The following is an 18,248-nucleotide window of genomic DNA, read 5'->3' as shown; positions in this document are numbered from 1 at the left end:
AATTCTACAGGGAAATTCTAAAGTGATACCACCCCCATATATATTCCCATCTTCTGGCATTTTGCACCAAATTTTGGAGCTAGATGGGGTAATTTTTATGTGAACAGCTTTTAATGGATTTTTCATCTGTTTATTTAGTTGATTTTTTAAGTAATTGAAGTTTTTAGCAACCATGACATCCTGCAGCAAAGAGTGCTACAGCTTATTATTTTTTATTATTCTTCCTTTATTATTATTTATTATTATTATTCCATTCCAGAGAAGGGACACAAAGATGATCAAAAGGCTGGAGCACCTCTGCTACTAAAACAGGCTGAGAGAGCTGGGGTTGTTCAGCCTGGAGAAGAGAAGGCTCTGGGGGGACCTTATAGTGGCCTTCCAGTACCTGAAGTCCCTACAGGAAAGCTGGGGGGGGACTTTTCACCAGAGAGGGCAGTGATAGAACAAGGGATAATGGTTTTAAACTGAAAGAGGGTAGATTTAGGTTAGACATCAGGAACAAATTTTTCACTGTGAGGGTACTAAGGTACTGGGATAGGTTGTCCAGGGAGGCTGTGAAAGTCCCCTCTCTGGAGGTGTTTAGGGTCAGGTTGGATGAGGCTTTGTGTGGCCTGGCCTAGTGGGAGGTGTCTCTGCTTACAGCAGGGAGGTGGGAAACTGATGATCTTTGAGGTCCCTTCCAACCTTAACCATTCTGTGATTCTATGAACACTTGTTCATTTAGATCTTGCTATCTACCAATTTAATTTGGGTCACATTTATTTTCACAAAACTACCAGAACAGCAAATCGATTTCCCTGAGTAGTCTTGGCCAATTCTGAAACCATCACTGTACCCATAAAGTAAGGATTTTTTTTTTTCCCACCTGTCTTATTCTGTACTTACTAACAGCTGCCACCTGATCATCATGGGGATAAAGACAAGGAAAACAGCTCTTGGAAAGCCAAATGTGGGAAGCAGGGTGCAGGGATGGGTGCCAGTCACAAGCATAACTGTGGAAAAGAACAGGGCAAGAGCTCTGGCTGAAAGAGAAGAAAAATGCACTTTGAAGCGCATCTCATGCCAGGGTGAGATACAGTTTCATGTTTGCTATAAGGCCTATTAAATAAATTCAATTATTATTACATTTTATTTAAACTTCATGCTTATAACAGGCATCAGTCTTACAGGCCAAGATACTTTGTGTGCAAACAAGACTTTGCTGCACTCACCATTCTCTTTGCTATACTACTAAAATTATGATAAACAGAGCAGTATGATGAAGCACAATAAAAGAGATAATGTATTTGCTGCCTTATCTTAGTGCTGATTTATGCACACACAGACCAGAGCATAAAAGCAGTAGCAAGCATAGAAGCAGAGGAAAACTGAACTAAGATTCCCTTGGACTAAATGTTTCTCTTGTTCCTTACCATCCTCTCTTCAGCACTGAAGGCCAACAAAAAACTTAACAATCTGGCTTGCTAGGTACTTCCTGGATTGGAAGGGGATATAAAATGGTACCATTAAACAAAGCACTCAAGAGCTTTAGCTAGGCAGCTACATAAACTAGGTTGCAGTCCATACAGCATTACAGAATCACAGAATGGTTGAGGTTGGAAGAGACCTCTAGAGGTCATCTAGTCCAACCCCAGCTCAAGCAGGGCCACCTAGACTAGGTTACAAAGGACATGTTAGATGACTTTTGAGTATCTCCAAGGACAGAGATTCCACAGTCTCCCTGGATAATCAGCCTGTGAGAGTGTCAGTGTTCAGTCACTCTCACAATAGAAAGTGTTTCCTGGTGTTCAGAGGAATCTCCTGCATTTCAGTTTGTGCTCACTGGGCACCTCTGAAGAGAGTCAGACTCTGTCCTCTTTGCACTCTCCCTGCAGGTACTTATATACACTGATGAGATGACCACTGACCATTCTCTTCTCCAGGCTGAACAGTTCCAACCCTCTCAGCTTTTCCTCACAGAATTGATGCTCCAGTCCCTTCTTTCTGGTACACCCCTGTCTCTCTGGTACTGGGAAGCTCAGAACCAGACCCAGCACTCCAGGTGTGTTCTACCAGTGCTGAGTAGAGGGGAAGTATCACCTCCCTTAGCTTGGCAGCAATACTTTGTCTAATGCAGCCAAGGTTACCATCAGCATTCTTTGTCACTAGGGCCCACTGCTGGCTCATGTTCCACCTCATGTCCACCAGGAGCCCCAGATCCTTTTCAGCCAAGCTGATTTCCAGCTGTGTGGCTTCCAGCATATACTGGCTCATTGGTCCCCCCTCAAAATAAAAGGCACCCTTTTGTTCAGCTGACTTCACAAAAGCACCACTAAGGCCAGTATCTTGCCCAAATTTCAGATTGGATGGGTGGATGCACCAAGCTGAGAAATATCAAGCCTGGAGGCAGAAGGTTCCCCTTTCCGAGGTGGGTTAATAAATGGGATGAAACAGACCCAAATCCCACCACCAGCCAGACTTAATGCCTGCAGATTTACTATGGTGGGGAAACAGCTAGCAGCAAATAGAAGGAGTGAGAAAACAGAAAAGCTTGGGAGAAGTTGAAAAGGCAGTCTGTAGGTAATTCTGCCTCCCTGGAGCTTTCATGCCAGGTTTTGCCATAAAAAAACCCTGGCATTTTGAATACACTGATTGAAATAAAGCACAATGTGAATAAAGCTTTGCAATGAATGACTTGATGGAAACTTAGATTTCTAAAAATATTCGCCATCTACTTGTGCTCACCAACTTCAACATAGACACCATCTCCCTATAGATTTTACCATCACATGATAAACTAATTTCAGGACTTTAAAAAAGGAAATGAAACAGAACTTTCAGGCCTCAGTACAATCATAAGAAATGCTGTAGATTTGTACAAATTGTATCTGAATTGTTCTGCACTGTATCTGACACTTATCTGAAAACCACTGCAATCTACATGCTGCCAGAACTTAGAGGTGGAGGGATCTCTCTGAAGGAAGACCTTCCAGATTCTTTGGTAGCTGCTGGCTTCAGGCAGCCCTTAGAAATGACCCAGGTGTGAGAAACAGCCCTGGAAATTCTTATGTGTGAATTACTTAACATTAAAATCTGTTATTTCCTCAGACTGGAAAAATAACTTCCTAGGCACAACTGATAGCTTATTTTCACAGCTTTTTCACTACTTGTTTAGTGCTTTGCTGCTTCTATGAACACTCTAAATAGCAACATAATTTTTTCTAAAATCATGTGACCTTTACTTAAGGAAGAGCTGATAGAACTGGGACTTTCATGTTGTTTCTAAACTGGAGGAAAATACTGTCACTATTTTAATTATTATAATATTACTACTTTTTAACTTTTTTTTTTCTTTTTTCTTTTTTCTTCCCACCACAAAGCACAGGGCAGGAACTTTTCTTGATGCACAGTTCTCATCATTGTTTTTCAATTTCAGACAGGGAGAACTTGATCCTGATGTGAATTTTTGCCATACCTCTCCTCACATTCATGAAAACTGAGTCACAATTTCAGCAGCACTAGGACAAATCAGGGTTAGTTTCAGGATAATTTTTCCCATTTCACATTGACCTTATGTCACAACATCTAAACTCCTTGCAGGGACATCTGGGTGATCCCCATTCTCACTGTCTTGCTTCCAGGAAAGCAATATCAACATCTTATTGCTCGGAGTGGGTTAGTTGAATCATTGAGAAAGAATAGGAATAGCAGGGTAAAATGAAATTTGTGTAATACCCATGCCTGTCTTTAGCACACTGTATTTCTTTTTCACAGATAATAATAAAAAAAGAATCAAAAGAGAGAGAGAGTGCAATTCTGAGTGACCAAAGAGCCTAGGCAGAAGGTCACCTGAAATAGCCTCCTGAGAAGGAATGCCAAAAGGTATCTCCTTGCATCTCACCTTCAGAAAATCACTGTCTTTGCTCCATCCTTGTCAGGTATCCAGCAAACATTAACAGATGAGCCTTATTTAAACAAAAACAGACTCTTCTGCTTTTATGTTTGCTGGATAACTTGTAAGTTCAACCTTGAATTTATTATTTTTTCTGGGTGATTCACATGCTTTGACTATACATATATTCCCCCTCATAACAGCTCCTTACTATTTATATGAATGGTTGTCAAGGAAACCACGAATCCTGCAAAGCTGGGGAACTTTTCTAGATTCAGAATTTTTGGAGCCTGAGTATTTAAAAAAAAATAAAAATCACTGAGAAACAATTGTAAGGTGAGGGAAATGTATATGCTTTTGCTAAAATTAATTTTTAATTCTGCTGGCCTTTGCTGCTATTGTTCTTACTCATCACAGAAGGAGTAGTGACTTTAATAGAATTCTGCCTCATCTCTTGATTTATGAAAAGATGATATCTCTGGCACATACATGCAACAAGTCTGGATACAAACAGCGGTGAGCAAAAAGGTTGAGATAGAAATGGATGATTATCTGAACCTCTGGGTCTTGGATAATGTAGAGCCAATGCAGAAACCATGGAGCAAGCCACAACTGGAAAGGAAGATTAGATATTAAAAAGGCAGAACAAACAAAACCTCCTAAATCAGCATCAGCACACAGCAAAGGAGAATAACTGCAAATTAATTCTCATCTCTGTAGCAAGGTCAGTAACAGTCTCACTGATGCTGATGCTTTTTGTTTTTTTTTTCATTTCTTTTTTTAGTTTCTTTCCAACTCTCTCACTAATACAAGTATATACCCAAAGGGCAGACAAGTGGGAAAAACCTTATTTAAGAATGCTTCTTCAAAACAACTTCCTTAATAACAAAATTAACTGAGGGCACCTAGAGTTAAGCCATGATCCGTGTTTGGAACCAATGTGATTTATACAGATGAAACTTCAGACTGTTATATAAAGTAAAATGGATGGGTTTTTTTTTTTTGTCTCTGCCATTTATGTGACAAGACATTCAGCCATAAGAACTTCTTCAGAAAAGAAATTATCGAAATGTAATTCACCTCCTGGGATCTTTGAGGTTTAACTCTTTCTCCTTAGGTCTTTGGCTGGCTTTCTGCCAAAAAGTTTCCATTCCTCCCTTCCCACCAAACTCAAGCAGCCAGTTTCCATTTGACTCTGAGGCCTTTTCTTTACTCTCATCTGAGACATTCTTAATTTTCTCCCCTGCTTCTTGCTATCTCCAAAATGCTGAATGCCCTCTTTGTTTTTCCATATTCATTTGTGCAAGATGAGACTGCAGAACAGAAAAGTCTGGCCAGTCTCAGTTACTGCTGCTTCTTGTTCCTTTGGGGCTTTTGGATTCAACTGCAGCCGTTTTCAGTGTGGCAGTTGAGGGTGGAGGACCTATAAGATTCAGAGCATCCTGAGAGAGGGCAATGAAAACAACCCAAATAACAGCTCCCAGCCCTACCTCTCCAGCAGAGGCAAACGTGCAAGCCTACCCTAGAAGGGAAGCTTTTTAGAAAAATTTTCTTCCTGCCAGTGAACGAGTGAAAGGAGACACACAAGCTGGACTAGATAAAATGGCAGGAAGCCAGACCTTTCTGCTAAAAGCTGACTGACAGGTAGCAATGGCTAGAATTTGGCCAGTGGTCAAAAGCAACTCATGGCTGCCCTTCTCACTTCACCTGTATGGGAAGATAAGAAAGATCAATTGCATGGTTTAATTCCTGGTGAACTCAATCAACAAGCTCTTTGCACTGATCCATCAGGGAAGATACAAATCCATGAAAATATTATAATTGCTAGCTTTTTAATTTTAGTAACTATGCAAATACATGTACATTAGCTGCAGCTATTACATGTTCTGGCAAAGTTCCATGGAGCTCTTGAGGTCAAGGTCCAGAGGTATCCAATCTGTATTTTGCACGATGCCAGGATATTAAACAGTTGTCATCAAGATGTACTGTCCAGAATAAAAAGCAACATCATCTCCTGCATAAATAAATGTTATATTGAATAAACAATAGCCTCAGCTCAGTGACAAAAGTATCTGAAGCGGGTATTTTTTCCCTGCTGGATTTGGAGTAAGAGTCCTGTTTTTAAGGATGATGAAAGAAGGTAGCAGAATAGTTACACTGACTTTTATTAACCAAATAATGCCTGGCAGGAGACTGGAGGTCTGAAATATTAGTTATCACATGCAAAATGAACCCCAGATAAAACCCAAAAATGTTGATCAAAGGACTTCTCAGCCTTTTAAGACTGAAAGATCTTGTCCTGTTTGTATTAAATTAAAACCATAATGTGCCTCAATTGGCCCTGGTGAGACCTTGCTTGGAGTATTGTGTCCAGTTCTGGGCTTCTCAGTTCAAGAGGGACAGGGATCTAGTTGAGAGTCCAACAAAGGGCTACGAGGATGATTAAGGGACTGGAACACCTGCCTTACAAGGAAAGGCTAAGAGACCTGGGGCTTTTCAGTCTAGAGAGGAGAAGACTGAGGGGGGATCTAATTAGTCTATATACACATGAGGGCTGGACATCAAGAAGGCAGGGACAAGCTCTTTTAATTTGTGCCCTGTGATAGGATGAGGAGTAATGGATTCAAACTCGAGCACAGGAAGTTCCATCTCAACATGAGGAAGAACTTTACTGTGAGGGTTACAGAGCACTGGAACAGGCTCCCTGGAGAGGTTGTGGATTCTCCTTCTCTGGAGACTTTAAAGACCTGCCTGGATGCCTTTTGGCGTGATATGCGCTACTTTGGGTTTTATTTGGTCCTGCTCTAGCAGGGGGTTGGACTCGATGATCTTCAGAGGTCCCTTCCAACCCCTAACATTCTGTGATTCTGTGAACAGGGAATTTGCATGAGTGGTATTTAAAGGAAGTGTCCTTGTAGCAGGCATGTATCTCTTCTTGAAACTTTTGGTATGAGGGCTAAGGCCACTGGAAATTCCTTGTAATCTTGTAGTTTCACCCTAAGAACCATCACATAAAAATGCAGTCGTAGAGTTGAACACAGATCCTAAATGGCTGATCAAAACAATTAGCTGGAACCATTTTATAAAGGCTTTCAACTGTACCAGCTAAAAACTAAGGACTCTGTTCAACAGCAAAAGGGATCAAATCTGCAGTAATGGAACAGTAAAAATTGATCAGGGGATTGAAACATTGCTGAGTTTTCATCTTTTGTTGCTGAATGGATGAGACCTAGACAACATTATCTTACCCTCAAAAATGTAAACTTCTGCAGGATTAAGTCAGTTTGACCTGAAAAGTGATATCTCCACCAACAGAAGTGAAATTTCAAAATTTAGAAAGTCTAATGCCTTATATTAAGTTGACTCAAAAAGAAATATCAGTGGCATCTAATTAACTTTGAAGAAGGTACTCAAACTCCAAATCAGCCTGAACGCCTTTACCCAGGCTGAGATGGTTTCAGAAGACAGTGACTGCATTTCACTGCGTGTTCATGCTACATCAGATCCACAGCATAGTTTGTAGTTTCCAGTGCTAGGAAAACATGTCATACAAACAGGTGAGCCCAGGTAAGATGAACACCATTTTTCATCACAAGAACAAGCATTTCAGACCTAGTCCTTCCAAATATTTTCTGCCTCCACTGCCTGCTGGACTGCTCCATGAGAGGGAGCTCACACCTGAACTACCATGCAATACTTTCCTGAATTCCAGTTGTTTCTCAAAAACAAGCCAAATGCTGTTCAAATGATGAATTCTAACAATTCCAGCTCCCTAGTGGTAAATCAAGGACATCCTTGGAGTCCTTCCAGTTGCTATATTTTTTCAGCTTATCAATCAGACTTGGAAATGTATACACTTCAGCTCTTTGTAAATCTAAAAGTGAGGATCAGTAAACATTTTTATAAGATGTTCACATCAATACCAATCCCAAACAGAAATGCCTTAGGCAGCCACTGCTGCTCTTCTATCAGTAATCGAATGCCCTATGACAGGAAGGTGTCTTTATGAGCAAGTGAAAAGCCATTAAGATCTAAGACCATAGTCATTACATGTCTTCCTGGGTTTCATCTGTTAGTGCCAAGAAAAGAAACTGTGCTGGAACACAGCATGACTATTAACTCTTCCTAGCAAGTACAGGGGATATAGAGCCTATACTCCTTATGCAGATCTAAGTGTTAAATAATTTCTGTTATATTCTAGGTTGGTATGATAAAATGATTTTGTTTCTTACAGATGGATGATAAAGTTCTGACAAAGCAGTTGCTCTAATGGGGATACACAGCACAAACAATAGTTGCAGCAGTTAGTTCAAGGCACTGAGTGTTTTAACATTATTTTTCCAGGCATATTGGATAATTTTTGTCAAACTGAATAATTTTTGGAAAATCTCATGTGTAGTTATTCATGTTTTTCTCATTCTCTGCTAAAATAGCCTTCCCTGGAGGTGCAGCACATGTTGCTGCAGTAAGAGTGATGTTTAGGAAGCTGAATGCCAAATAGGAATCCTTGCTATTGAAATGTCACAGTCAGCTACTATGATAAAAATGTGGATGACGGCAGTGGAAGAGATCTGGCTCCTTATTCCTCACTTCACATATGTTAAAAAGAACAACTACCCTGGCTTCCTAGTGGAGGTAGTACACACTGACCGTACTGCTTTTCCTCAGAATCAAGAAAAAAGTGGAGCTACAGAAAAGCCCACAACAGCTAAAAGTTATAAAATCAACAAAGAACTCCAATGTCCACCACACCACAAATAGTAAGAGAAAATAAGGGGTTTATAATGCCAGTCATGAGGCTTTATTTTGGAATAGCCAGTTGTATAGTAGAAGCACAGCATAACTGTCATGGTTCCTTGTCTTTCTCTTGCCTGGCTCACCAATAATGTGGTTTTGGGCCCAACATGACATCAAAGGAACAGCCCCATGGCCACTCACTCAACTCTCCCCCCCCCACACACACACACTGGGATGAGGAGGACAAAGCTCATGGGTCGAGACAAAGCAGAAGGAGGGTTCTTCACTGATTAAGGTCCCGGGCAAAACAGACTCAACTTGGGGAAAAAAAATAATAATTTAATTTCACACTAATCAACAACACGCAGGACACTGACAACACAAAGAGCAGGGCTTGTATATGTTACCCCCACCCCTCCCTTCTTCCTGGGCCCACGTCACTTTGTTCCCGGTTTCTCTCCCTCCTTCCCCCCAGCGGCACAGGGGACAGGGGATGGGGTTTAGAGTCAGTTCACAGGCTGGGGGTTCCTGCTGCTCCTTCCTCCTCAGGAAGAAGGATTCCTTACAGTCCTTCCCTGATTTCCCGCAGGTTCCCTCCCATGGGAGAGAGTCCTCCACAAACCTCTCCTTCCTGAGTCCTTCCCACGAGGTCCGGAGCTGCTCCAGCCTGGGCTTCTCACAGAGTCAGAACAATTACATAACACAGGAGTCAGACTGAGACCCTTAAAAGAGGCCCAGGAAATACTGCACCTGGGCTTCATCCCAAGATACCAAATCCTTAACAGTTCCAAACCTTAAATTACCTGACAACATTTGTAAATCCAAGGAGAAATTACACAAAAATCAGCAAAAAGCTATTGCACTTTTGGTATCTTGCCTTCTACCACAGAAGAGCTCAGAGGTGAAGCTGCTCATGAAAGCAACATACCACCAAGCAGATGACAACTGCTGGAACTCAGTAACAGCACCATGACTCCCATTCTCATGACCAATTTCTGAGCAGCATCACTGATTTCCACAGCACATCCTTCATCACTGTCTGATTTGAATAAGCAGAAATTTAAGACCTAGTAAAATTACTTTTTTCATATTCTGGGCCTGAGTAATAATGGAAAACATCTATTTTTAATTTGTAATGTTGCATGACTTTTTTTGTGCAGAAGAGGGTTTGAGAGGGCAGAGGAAGTACTACTTAGGCTACTCAGTCTGCACAGATAGATTCTGACCACTTCACAAAGGTTCCACTGTGCTGGGGATTTTGAATTGCTATCTGTTTCTTGGTGGATAGTCATTTCCTCCCAAGCAGTCTGAAGGAAAATATCTTGGCTTACAAAACCTGGTATGTTAATGTCCAGTCATCTGTACTGAAAACCATGGATAAAAGACCCTGCTCTTAGCATGGTAGCATTATATCAGAACTACAAAGTGTATTTTATCACCTGAGACTTCATGACTCCAGTGTTCAGTATGATCATTAGCAAATACACAAAATTCCAATTATAATGTGGAAATTCAAGTCTAAAACTAAGCCATACAAGTTATGAAAATCTGTACTATGTTTTGATTGTAGGCTTTGGTTTTCAAAATCTTAAATTTGCATTTTCTCTTTAAAAAAGCCCACAAACCAACAAAAGCAGAACTAAAACAAACAACAAAACCCAAATCACTCATTAAAAGGGAAAGGGAGAGGGCGGGAAGAAGCAACAGTCTATGCTTCTTATTTCACTGACATGTACAGCTGGCCAGTTTACAGCAAAGACAAAAGGCTCATGAAATGCAGGAGCACTGCAAACCCACCATGATACATGACAGTATTTGACCAAAACCACACTGGTGTAGAAATTCAATTGAACACCTATCACTGCATAAATGAATGTAAACATAAACAGATGATGTGCTTCACATCCTGTATTGCATTCATAGCAATTAGATCTTGCATATGAAGTGGAAAAGAAAGGAAGAAAATAATGTACATCTGCTTTGTAACTTCGTGTGTCTGCCTCTGAGGCATACAGTGAACTACTTAACAAATAAACAATCATGCACTGCCCTTGAACAATATATAATCTCCATGCAGTGCAATGCAAACACAGTCTAACTGTTACTATCCATGATATTTAGTAGCCAGTCAGTATTAGTCCTAGGAAAATAAATCATTAATAATGTTTTTCTGCAACATCCAGTGGATAGGACAAGGGGCAATGGATGCAAACTGGAGCATAGGAGGTTCCATGTGAATATCAGGAAGAACTTCTTTCCTGTGAGAGTGACAGAGCACTGGAACAGGCTGCCCAGAGAGGTTGTGGAGTGTCCTTCTCTGGAGACATTCAAAACCCACCTGGACAAGTTCCTGTGTGAAGGACTCTAGGTGACCCTGCTCTAGCAGGGGGGTTGGACTAGATGATCTTTCGAGGTTCCTTCCAATCCCTAGGATTCTGTGATTCTGTAACTGCTTGACCAGGAAGATGGTGAAATGCAGGAGAATGCTGACCAGTTTTGTTGTTTGAGGCTTTATCTACACTGCTGTCATTGATAAGATAATAATCAGTTCATATAAATATCATCTCACATCTTTCCAATTGTCACTTTCACAATTGTCAGCTTTTTCCCTTCCATGCTTAGCTGGTGGTATCTGCAGTTCTGTTAAGTATTTCCTTGAACATGGTTCAATAACCGGTATACGGCAATGTATGATACATACAGCACCATCAATGCGATCATTCCTTGGAAAAGCTTCTGCTGGTAGCAAAAAAAATTAATGGCATTTGATTTGCTTTTGCTGTCATATGTTGCACAGACACAAACACAGTATACGTTAGAAAAGCTAACATTCTTGGGATATTGGCATTTGCATGGACAATATAATTTGTCAAACAGGACACTTGGTTGCTGTCTGGAGGGTGAAGGGAGTCTCCACAGTAAGGGTCCTTGCAGGGGCATCTTAGTTGGATTGGATGAGACTCCCTAAAACACAGTTCTGTCCAATGTTTATAATCCAGTTGGCCTGTGGTCCTACATGACCACTGCAGAACATGCATCACTACAGATTACCTTACCCTACATACAAAAAATTTTTAACTATCTTAAGTATGTACAAAAGACTGTCCTATTGATAGTTTATACACATGTAGGAACTGTTTCTATTAATTGTCTTACCATTGCACAGTTGATTAATTTTGCAGCCAGAACTGTCTGGGAATCTCTGGGACAATCTGATTCCCTACCCAGGAAGTTAATCAACACATTGAAGCATACAAATTGGCCTAGGCACAGCAGGGACTGCCTACAAAATCTCAAGAGCTGCCTGAAATTCCCACTGGGAGAGCTCCTGTAACAATCTGTCAAATACTTCTTCTGCAGATGGTCAGGAGCTCAGTCAATCACCTAGTTTCAACTTGGTCTGCTATCTCAAACCAGCCTTTTATCTCATCTGTGCAGATGACTAGCCTGGGAGTTCCTGGACCACGCTGGGAATCAGTAATGTAAGTGCATTGGGAGTGCACACAGGCACAGCCCTAAGAGCCACCTACACTACAATGATAATTAAAAAATCAAACTTGATTTTCCTACTTAAATCTCATAGCCCTTGGCCATTTATTTGGCCAAACTGTGTCAACACCTGACCTAGTGAACTGCTTTCACAGTTCAGAGGAAAGTGGCTTAGGTGTGACTCACAGGTGATATTTATGCCACATATTATTCCAGCTTGGCTTTGCTCTCTGGACCACACCACTGATTTTTAACCAAGCGTGCAGGCTACATGAACATTTCTGATAAGAAATCACCTCAGGCAGCACTGGCAGTGAGATTTGTGGTCTACTGTTTCTGGAAACATTAAATTTGGACTATTCTCCAAATAGGCAGCAAAGTATGGAGCTTTTCACACTTTACTTTCAGGTCAAATGCTCATCTATTGCAAAAACCTATTCACCACCCCTACCTTCAAATTTACAGAACAATTGCAGCACGTTTGTGGGATGAACTATTTAAAGAACGTGGCTTTTCTGCTTTACCAGTGATGACAAGACTACACTTATCTGGGTCATCAAGATTCACACACAGCAGAGCAGGCAACGGCTCATTCTACTTTTCTACCTTCTGCTTCCCTAAGTTCACCTGATGTTGTCAGCAGTCTGTCAGGCAACATCTAGGAAAGCAAACTTGCCTCATCTATATTCCTTACACCATACATATAGTACTGCTTTTTCAGCTGCCCTTTCTGCTCTGTGCCAATGCAGATCACCATGGATTTAATGCCTATACCTCCTTGTGAGTGAACTGACATGAGATTCCATGTTGAATAATGAAGTGTAGAAGCTAAGAGCTCACGTTGCACATCTTCAATAGCTAGCTCTGGAGTTTCTTCATGTAAGACTGAAGTGAAAAAACGCACAATATCCTACAGTCTGGTATTTGCAAGCCACAGCTGTAATGGGTCTTTTAGATCAACGCTTCATAGGTATGGGGTTTTTTCTTTTATTTAATGTTCCAAGCAGACAATTTTCAGTTTCCAGTTATCTTGTGGGATGCATCGCTGTAACAGCTACATTTATTGCAAAGCTGAACAACACAGCTAATGTGATCGTATAAAGTGAATCTACATTGCCAAGTAACTTTCCAATTTGTAGTTTACAGCCATATGTGACCACATAAATTTGGAAGATTTATGTGTGGGCCATATTGAGCAGAGCAAGAATGAAGTCTGCAGCTATGGAACGACTCAATTACTGGCACCATTACCAGCTGCCCACACTTCAAGGATGCTTGTTACTGACCACTTACTAAATGCAGCAAGTTTAGTTAATGGGGGAGAATTGCACTGGCAGTACAGTTCACAATCTGAACAGTTTCTAAGTTGAGAGAGAGCTTTTAAGCACAGATCTTCCATGTGATTATTGGCAAGGCAACGAGGAGACAGTCTAAGTCATGTTGGAGGAGGTAACAAGCTTCATAGTAGAACTGGCTGTTACAAACACCAAAGTAGCTGTTTAAAACAAAAATATCCTGCAAACTCCCATCTCAACTGTGTCTGGCCCTCTTCCTGGAAATACCGTTATCTTGGCTCAGCTCCACGGCCAAGTACCCTCCTCTTCTGCCCCAGCCCCTATCATATGCTTCAAAGATAGACCTCTCCCTGGCCATCCTCTCCCATGCTCTATCCCTTTTCCAGCCAGACTAGTGTGAGTTTGGCAGCACTCAACTCAAGGGATAGAACGTAGGCTCTTTTTGGTGCAGAATGAACATGAACAGCTGTGTGACCTTGCAAAAGGAAAAGTCTTCTCTAAATTTTAAAAGGAACATCTGGCAAACTTAATTCACAGCAGCAGATGAAGTAGATATAGAGGTTTGCTGGGCCTGGAAATTCTGGGATAATGTGGGAGCTTGTCTTCCCTTCCCTGCAATGAAGCATGCATTCCTCCAAAATGTGAGAGAAAACAACACCTCCTGCAGAGCCTTATTTTCTACACCTTTCTACAATGGTTGCTTGAACTCTAAGCTAAAGAGCACAACTTTTAAGAACTGTAGGATGTGCTAAGTAACATTGCCAAATATTTTAATCTCCAAATTCTGCCTCTTAAAAAATTAATATTCTAGAGGAAAGTGCTCCCTGCATTCTAAATAACTACTTGAAAACAAAAAAGCATCCATAGTGTTTATGGAGGATCTAACATTATATGCTCCCTTCCATGGTTTGAGCAGTAACAGGAGCATGAGCAGGAGTTTTCCCAGGGCTTAAGTTAATATGTCAGTTCATGCTGCATTAGATTTAAGAGGTTGAAAGCTCATACTTATCCAAAGGGAAAAAAACAAACATGAAATGAAATGTTTTCTGTAGCAGTTAAAATGTATTAGAAAACAAAAACAACAACAACAAAAAAGAAAGATCAGTGAATGAAAGCTAAGCAGAAAATTCTCAAGCTATTGTTCAGTCTAAACTCTTTTAACTGTCAGCAATTGGTATTGATTACAAAAAAAGTTTAAAAAAAGAACTATGAAGGGTCATTAAAACTGAAACAGAGTATATACTGTAACACCAGATTCATAGATCACTTCAGAGAAAGGTAGACTTTCTAGTAAACATTTCAGCATCAGCTCTGTTTTCCTAACACCGGACAGCATAATATAGCTCCCAAGGGTACAGGTGAAATACATGAACCCAAAACAATCATTAAATCCTCTCTAGAGGCTATGTAGGAAACAAATGAGATTTGCTCCTACAGCTGACTGTAAACAGCTCCTCTGTCATCTTTGCTAAAACTTGCAAGATAATCTAGATATAAGTCAGCATCATACTTGGCTTTTTAAAACTCCCATTTATATTTACAACTCTTTGCTGTCCTTTGGCAGTGTCTGTCACATTCAGGTATGCTGACTACTACTTTATATTGTGGTTTTTGGCTACAAGCACAGAAATTGCTTGGTATGCAGTATGATGAGCTCCAAGCAAGAGCAGCAGACCTGAAAAGATGTATTTATGTATCAATACCTGCATCCAGTAAGATTGTGATCCCCAACATAAAGCCTATGTTACACGCAAGACATTCCAGTGTTGCTTTAGGTCACAAGCTATATAAAAATTAAAGTTGAGTGAAGATGGAGGGAAAAAACTAACATTGCTCTATAGCCTCATCCCTGCACAGTGTTTTGCCTATAAATCAGCACGTTGAGGATCACTGAAGCAAGCTGTCTTCATTATTCTTTTGTTAACTAGATTGGACCATACTCCAGTGACCAGAAGGAAAACACTGTGAGGTCCATCTTGCCCAGCTGAGGTGCTAATTAAACACTGTAAAACCATACAATTTTCAGAAAAGCACATGTAATAGAGAAATGAACAAGATTCTCAAGAACAAACTTCTTCCTTGCTATAAAGCTATAAAGAACAGAAGGGAGATCTCTAGCTAATTAGGTTCATATCAGGCTATGCCTTCATGTAAAAGGATCAATAAAACAATAAAACCAGCTAGGAACAAAATACTTTTCTCAAGGATTATTTTTTCCCTTTTTCCCATTGCAACTTTTTGTACTAAAGATTCTGCAACATGGTGTGCTTTTAATTTACTCTTTAATTAGCATAGCAAGTTGCTAAATTTTGTTTTTTCCTTGTTTGAGAGTGCTGTTCAGAACAGTCTGATGTAAGTCATACAAATTAATACCAACTCCAAATGCCAAAATCTGAATACTTCATTCTACCTCCACAGCTAAAAACGTGCAGCTCCAACTCAATGCTGTGCCTTCATGATCTAATTTAAACTTTCTAACTACAAAAAGATAATTATGTTATGCTTTGAATAAGGTGGTTTTTTCCCCTTGGAACTCTCCTTTCTTCATTCCTTTTGAAAGGGCATCCAGATAAAAAAGGTAGCTATTTCAAAATGTAATATTAATACCTTATCAGGGTATGTTTACTTACAGTGTTACAAACCCATGCTTAAGGAATGCAGGGAAGTTGAGGGTTTTCAGTAACAAATCTGGGCTTATTGAACAAGATACTATTCCAGTAGAAGAGAAACCAGACTCATTTTAGCCATTTAGTATCTTCTCGTTAAGCGTAACTGGGGTTACAATCACAAGGGTTAGAAGTAGTTTAAACCAGGGAAAATATTTTAGATAGCAATTCTCCCACAAGTCACCAATGTGGAGAGACACATAAAAAAGGGATGGCATGAAACCAGAAGTGGATGAGTAACATTTGTGTTTGTCTTTATTTACCTTGAGCTCATCTGCATCATAGAAGTCTATGCGCACAGCAGGGACCATCCATGTCTGGAACAGAGTTGCCAGGATCTGTTTGGCAATTGCGTCTGCGATGAGGTGGAAGTGGAGTGGGTTTCGCCTTGTATGAAAAGGGAGAGAAATGCATTAGTGCCAAGGTTTCTAATTACTGTTGTAAAAGGGCAACATCAGAATGTGCAAAGCTTTATCTACGGCTCAGGTCTCAAGGTGAAGCATAAAGCATGTTCAGTGGAGTCCTGCTCTGTGGCCAAAATGCTGAAACACTGACAATTTGAATAAACACAATAGAAATACCAGATCTGTTTCTGGATGGTTGTAAATAAATACAGTTACTTTGACTTCAGTGGAAACTGAAGATTTATAACAGCTAAGGATCTGGTCCCTTCTACCCGCTCCTTAAAAGAAGGCCAAGTTAATCCCTTTGGGGACGTGAACTGTGAAAGCAATTGCTTTCACTTTCTAGGTCAACCTGGTACTTTATCTTTGTGGTAAGAACAGTGGTCTGTAGAGAAGTGGGGGTGGAAGGAAAGGTTAAAAAATAATCAGCTGAATGAGGTGAAATTCCAGAGCCATTGAGTTTACATGCATCTTTTCTACAAAGCAAACTTGGGGTATCATCAGCTGTCCTATGGGAACCCAAAATTATATGCTTCATGTTGAGTGCCTTCTAGCTACTAGCATAGTGAATTGGAATGTAAGATTGCAAATCTAACCACATCTTTGTTCCTAAGAGGGAGGGACAGCTGAAGAAAAGCAAGAAGAAATAAAAAAATTCACTTCAAAACACCAGATTTAGGTTCACCTCTGTAGTTTGGCTAAATGAAAAGCTGCAAACTAAGATGAACAAAGCCAGTATAAGCAAAAGTGGCAAGGTTGGACAAAGTATATAGATTTTTCTACAGTAATGTGAACTTGGACATTACAAATACCATATTTAAATCACTTTTACTTGTTTCTCAGTATGGGGCATGGCAAGCAGTAGTCCGATCTTTACTCAGCTTCTATTGTAGGAGCATGAAAACCTGTCAGTGCAAGTTAGTAATGATTCGTAGTCTTCCATGTTTATCCCTAGTTTAGCAGCTTTCCTGTCAGCAGACAAGGAGTTTGCAAAAGCAACTAAGAAGCCAGATGGCTCATTTAGACTTTAGCATTGGCTCCACCTTTCTTCTGTCCCTAGAGTAAAACAGAGGAATCCCATTTCTGTGAAATTTATAAAGGTAAATGGGTGTACTTGTAAATGGGCATTTTTCATATAAAACCAGAAACATTTCACTTCAGATGCTGGCTAAAGTGGAAGATGAATGATGCTACTACATTCTTCTGTGTGAACAAGAACTGAGGAAATCTATGTTAGTTCAGGGCCTAACCCGAAAGATGAAGGCAATTTCTTACTCCATTTCCTGCATTAATGAACAATATGTGCCTTTCTCTTTAATGCTTCTCTTCTTGATTTGATGAGTAATACTGTTTCTCACTGAACAATGTTCACAGAAAAATGTAAAAATACATCTAATGGTTCATAGTATCATGACACACCTCAGCAGAAACAGGAGACTGCTGTGAGAAGCAACGTATGGATAGATTTTGCAGTATTAGAAATGCTGCACTTGAGATCCAACTCAATACCCAGCAATGACAGTGAAATTGTTGTGCTGGCTTCAAAGGCGCTGTGGATCAAGTTATATGCTCACAGGAAAAGCAGGAAAGGGCTGATTAGAAGCCTTATATGTGAGATAATCATGATGGTGGGATAAGCCCACAGCTGGTCTACCTCTAACACTATCCAAAACACAAAGCTACAACATGCCTTCCAAAAACACAAAGGTCTTTCAATCTCCAGCTTGCCCTGGAGTGAGGAGAGGGAGAAATGCAGGCTGCCAGCTGCCGAGTGTCCCATTACCAA

General features: G+C 40.4%; 1 protein-coding gene across 1 annotated transcript in view; it reads right to left on the bottom strand.

Moving 5' to 3' along the window:
• Positions 1 to 18,248, bottom strand: part of LARGE (like-glycosyltransferase) — a 198,577-nt gene that overhangs the window by 111,361 nt on the left and 68,968 nt on the right. The window contains exon 4 of the mRNA XM_010005777.1: positions 16,322 to 16,445. Within this exon, the coding sequence (XP_010004079.1) occupies positions 16,322 to 16,445 (124 nt within the window). The remainder of the gene's footprint in view (positions 1 to 16,321; positions 16,446 to 18,248) is intronic.

The sequence above is a fragment of the Chaetura pelagica genome, unplaced genomic scaffold (genome assembly GCF_000747805.2).
Source record: "Chaetura pelagica isolate M959 unplaced genomic scaffold, ChaPel_1.0 scaffold79, whole genome shotgun sequence".
Classification (NCBI taxonomy): Eukaryota; Metazoa; Chordata; class Aves; order Apodiformes; family Apodidae; genus Chaetura; species Chaetura pelagica.
The sequence above is the reverse complement of the archived record's forward strand: the minus strand, read 5'-3'. Positions and strand labels throughout refer to the sequence as shown.